Source organism: Pteropus vampyrus, unplaced genomic scaffold, assembly GCF_000151845.1.
Source record: "Pteropus vampyrus isolate Shadow unplaced genomic scaffold, Pvam_2.0 Scaffold239, whole genome shotgun sequence".
Taxonomy (NCBI): Eukaryota; Metazoa; Chordata; class Mammalia; order Chiroptera; family Pteropodidae; genus Pteropus; species Pteropus vampyrus.
This window is the reverse complement of record NW_011889020.1, coordinates 393,870-395,451: the sequence shown is the minus strand read 5'-3', so window position 1 is coordinate 395,451 and position 1,582 is coordinate 393,870. Positions and strand designations below refer to the sequence as shown.

Sequence of the window (1,582 nt, the reverse complement as noted above, 5' to 3'; positions counted from 1 at the left end):
GAGGGCCCCACACGAACTTGCGGCGGGGCCGGAAATGCTCCCAGGCGAAGCGCAGCAGCGCGCGGCGCTGGCGCCGGCAGCGCACGGTGAACACGAAGTAGTCCAGGGCGCTCTGCCGCACGCCGGGCAGCGCGCGGTGCACCAGCGTCTCCTCCAGGAAGAAGCGCACCAGCGGCGCCTGGTAGCGCTCCAAGCCCAGCTCGCCCAGCGCCTTGAGGATGCGCGTGATGCGGAGGTTGTTATGGCTGTGACTGGGGGCGGGGCGAACAGGGCGGCGCTGATGGGCGGTTCTCAGCCGAGGCCCGCCCTCCTCCTCCCCCGCCCCGCCCGGCTCCACCCCCACCTCCACCTCCGGGAGCCTGCCGTTGGGCTGGGAATGTGAAGCGACCTGCATCTTCCAGAAGGGTGACTGTCCCCTTGGTCTCATGGAACACCCCCCCCCATATGTCTGGAGGGCCAGAGGGGGCCTGGCACAGGGGCCTCAGTCATCCACGTGCAAAGCTGGTTGTGCCATGAGCGGACTCACTCCTGTCCAAGGCTTCTCAGCAGGACAAGGGGGCAGTGCCTGCAGAGCTGACCCAGCCAGGGGGTAGGGGGCACAGCTAAGAAGCCACATGATCCGTGTGGCTTTCCTTAGGTCCTCACGTCCTATCAGGTAGGACCCAGCCCCACTCTGCAAGCAGAAGGAAGGTGCTGAGGGCCTGAGTCACCTGCCCCTCCTCCCGGAAATGCTCCCAGACACCTGCCTGAAACCCAGACGGCTCCCTCCCCATCGACCTGAGCCCAGCGGTGCCGGCTGCGGGGTGGGGCGGCCCTCACCAGTTGAGGTTCTGAAAGCGCTCCGCGTAGTTCTGTGCCCGGCACACCTTGCCCGTGTCTCGGTCGTCAAGCTGGATCCCGTAGAATCCCAGCATGAGCTCGTAGGCCTGGACCAACCGCTCTCCGGCCTCCCGGCAGCTTTTAAAAGCCTGGAAAGCACCGCAAGCAGAGCAGAGGGCTCAGGGGCCTTCGCGGGCAGACGTCAGGCTGGCCGATGCCCCCTCGGGCCTGGACTCAGACTTTTAGGGCAAAGTGACAGGGTGACGGGGCCTACAGACACCTTAATAATGTAAGTCTCTCTGCTCTGAGCTGCCACGATGAGGTCACGGGGCCTGAGGAATTCCTGGAGCCGCTGGGAAGAGCTCAGGGGACTCCCAGGGCCATCCCCCACACCCAGCAGGAGACGCCCTCCACCTCCTTGGAGCTCCTGTGCCCCCGGGGTGTCCTGCTCCAGCCCCAGCCGACGGGAAGTCTGACTCCTCAGAGGCCTGTGAGGAGCCGTGGGGGCAGAGGCGGGGAGGATAACTGGGGTGTGTTCTGGCTCCTGCGCTCCAAGTGGCTCCCCAGGGGCACACAGCTGCCTGTGCCAGACGTGGCCCCACCCAGGGCAGGGCAAGCCCAAGAGCTCACCTCCACCTCCCGCTTCGTGAGGGGCTTGGCGTGCCAGTTCACTCCTGGCTCCCGAAGAGGAAAGAGCCTGTGGGAGAAGCGATGCCACAGGTCAGTGCCAGATGGGCTCCCCGCCACTCGGGCACACGCCAGC

The 1,582-nt window shown here is 66.2% G+C and overlaps 1 protein-coding gene across 1 annotated transcript in view; it reads right to left on the bottom strand.

The window, feature by feature from the left end:
- OGFR (opioid growth factor receptor) overlaps window positions 1-1,582 on the bottom strand; it is a 9,823-nt gene that overhangs the window by 1,986 nt on the left and 6,255 nt on the right. Inside the window, exons 5-7 of the mRNA XM_011374133.2 lie at window positions 1,450-1,516; window positions 820-968; window positions 7-251 (exon numbers count right to left, since the gene is read on the bottom strand). Of these exons, the coding sequence (XP_011372435.1) occupies window positions 7-251; window positions 820-968; window positions 1,450-1,516 (461 nt within the window). The remainder of the gene's footprint in view (window positions 1-6; window positions 252-819; window positions 969-1,449; window positions 1,517-1,582) is intronic.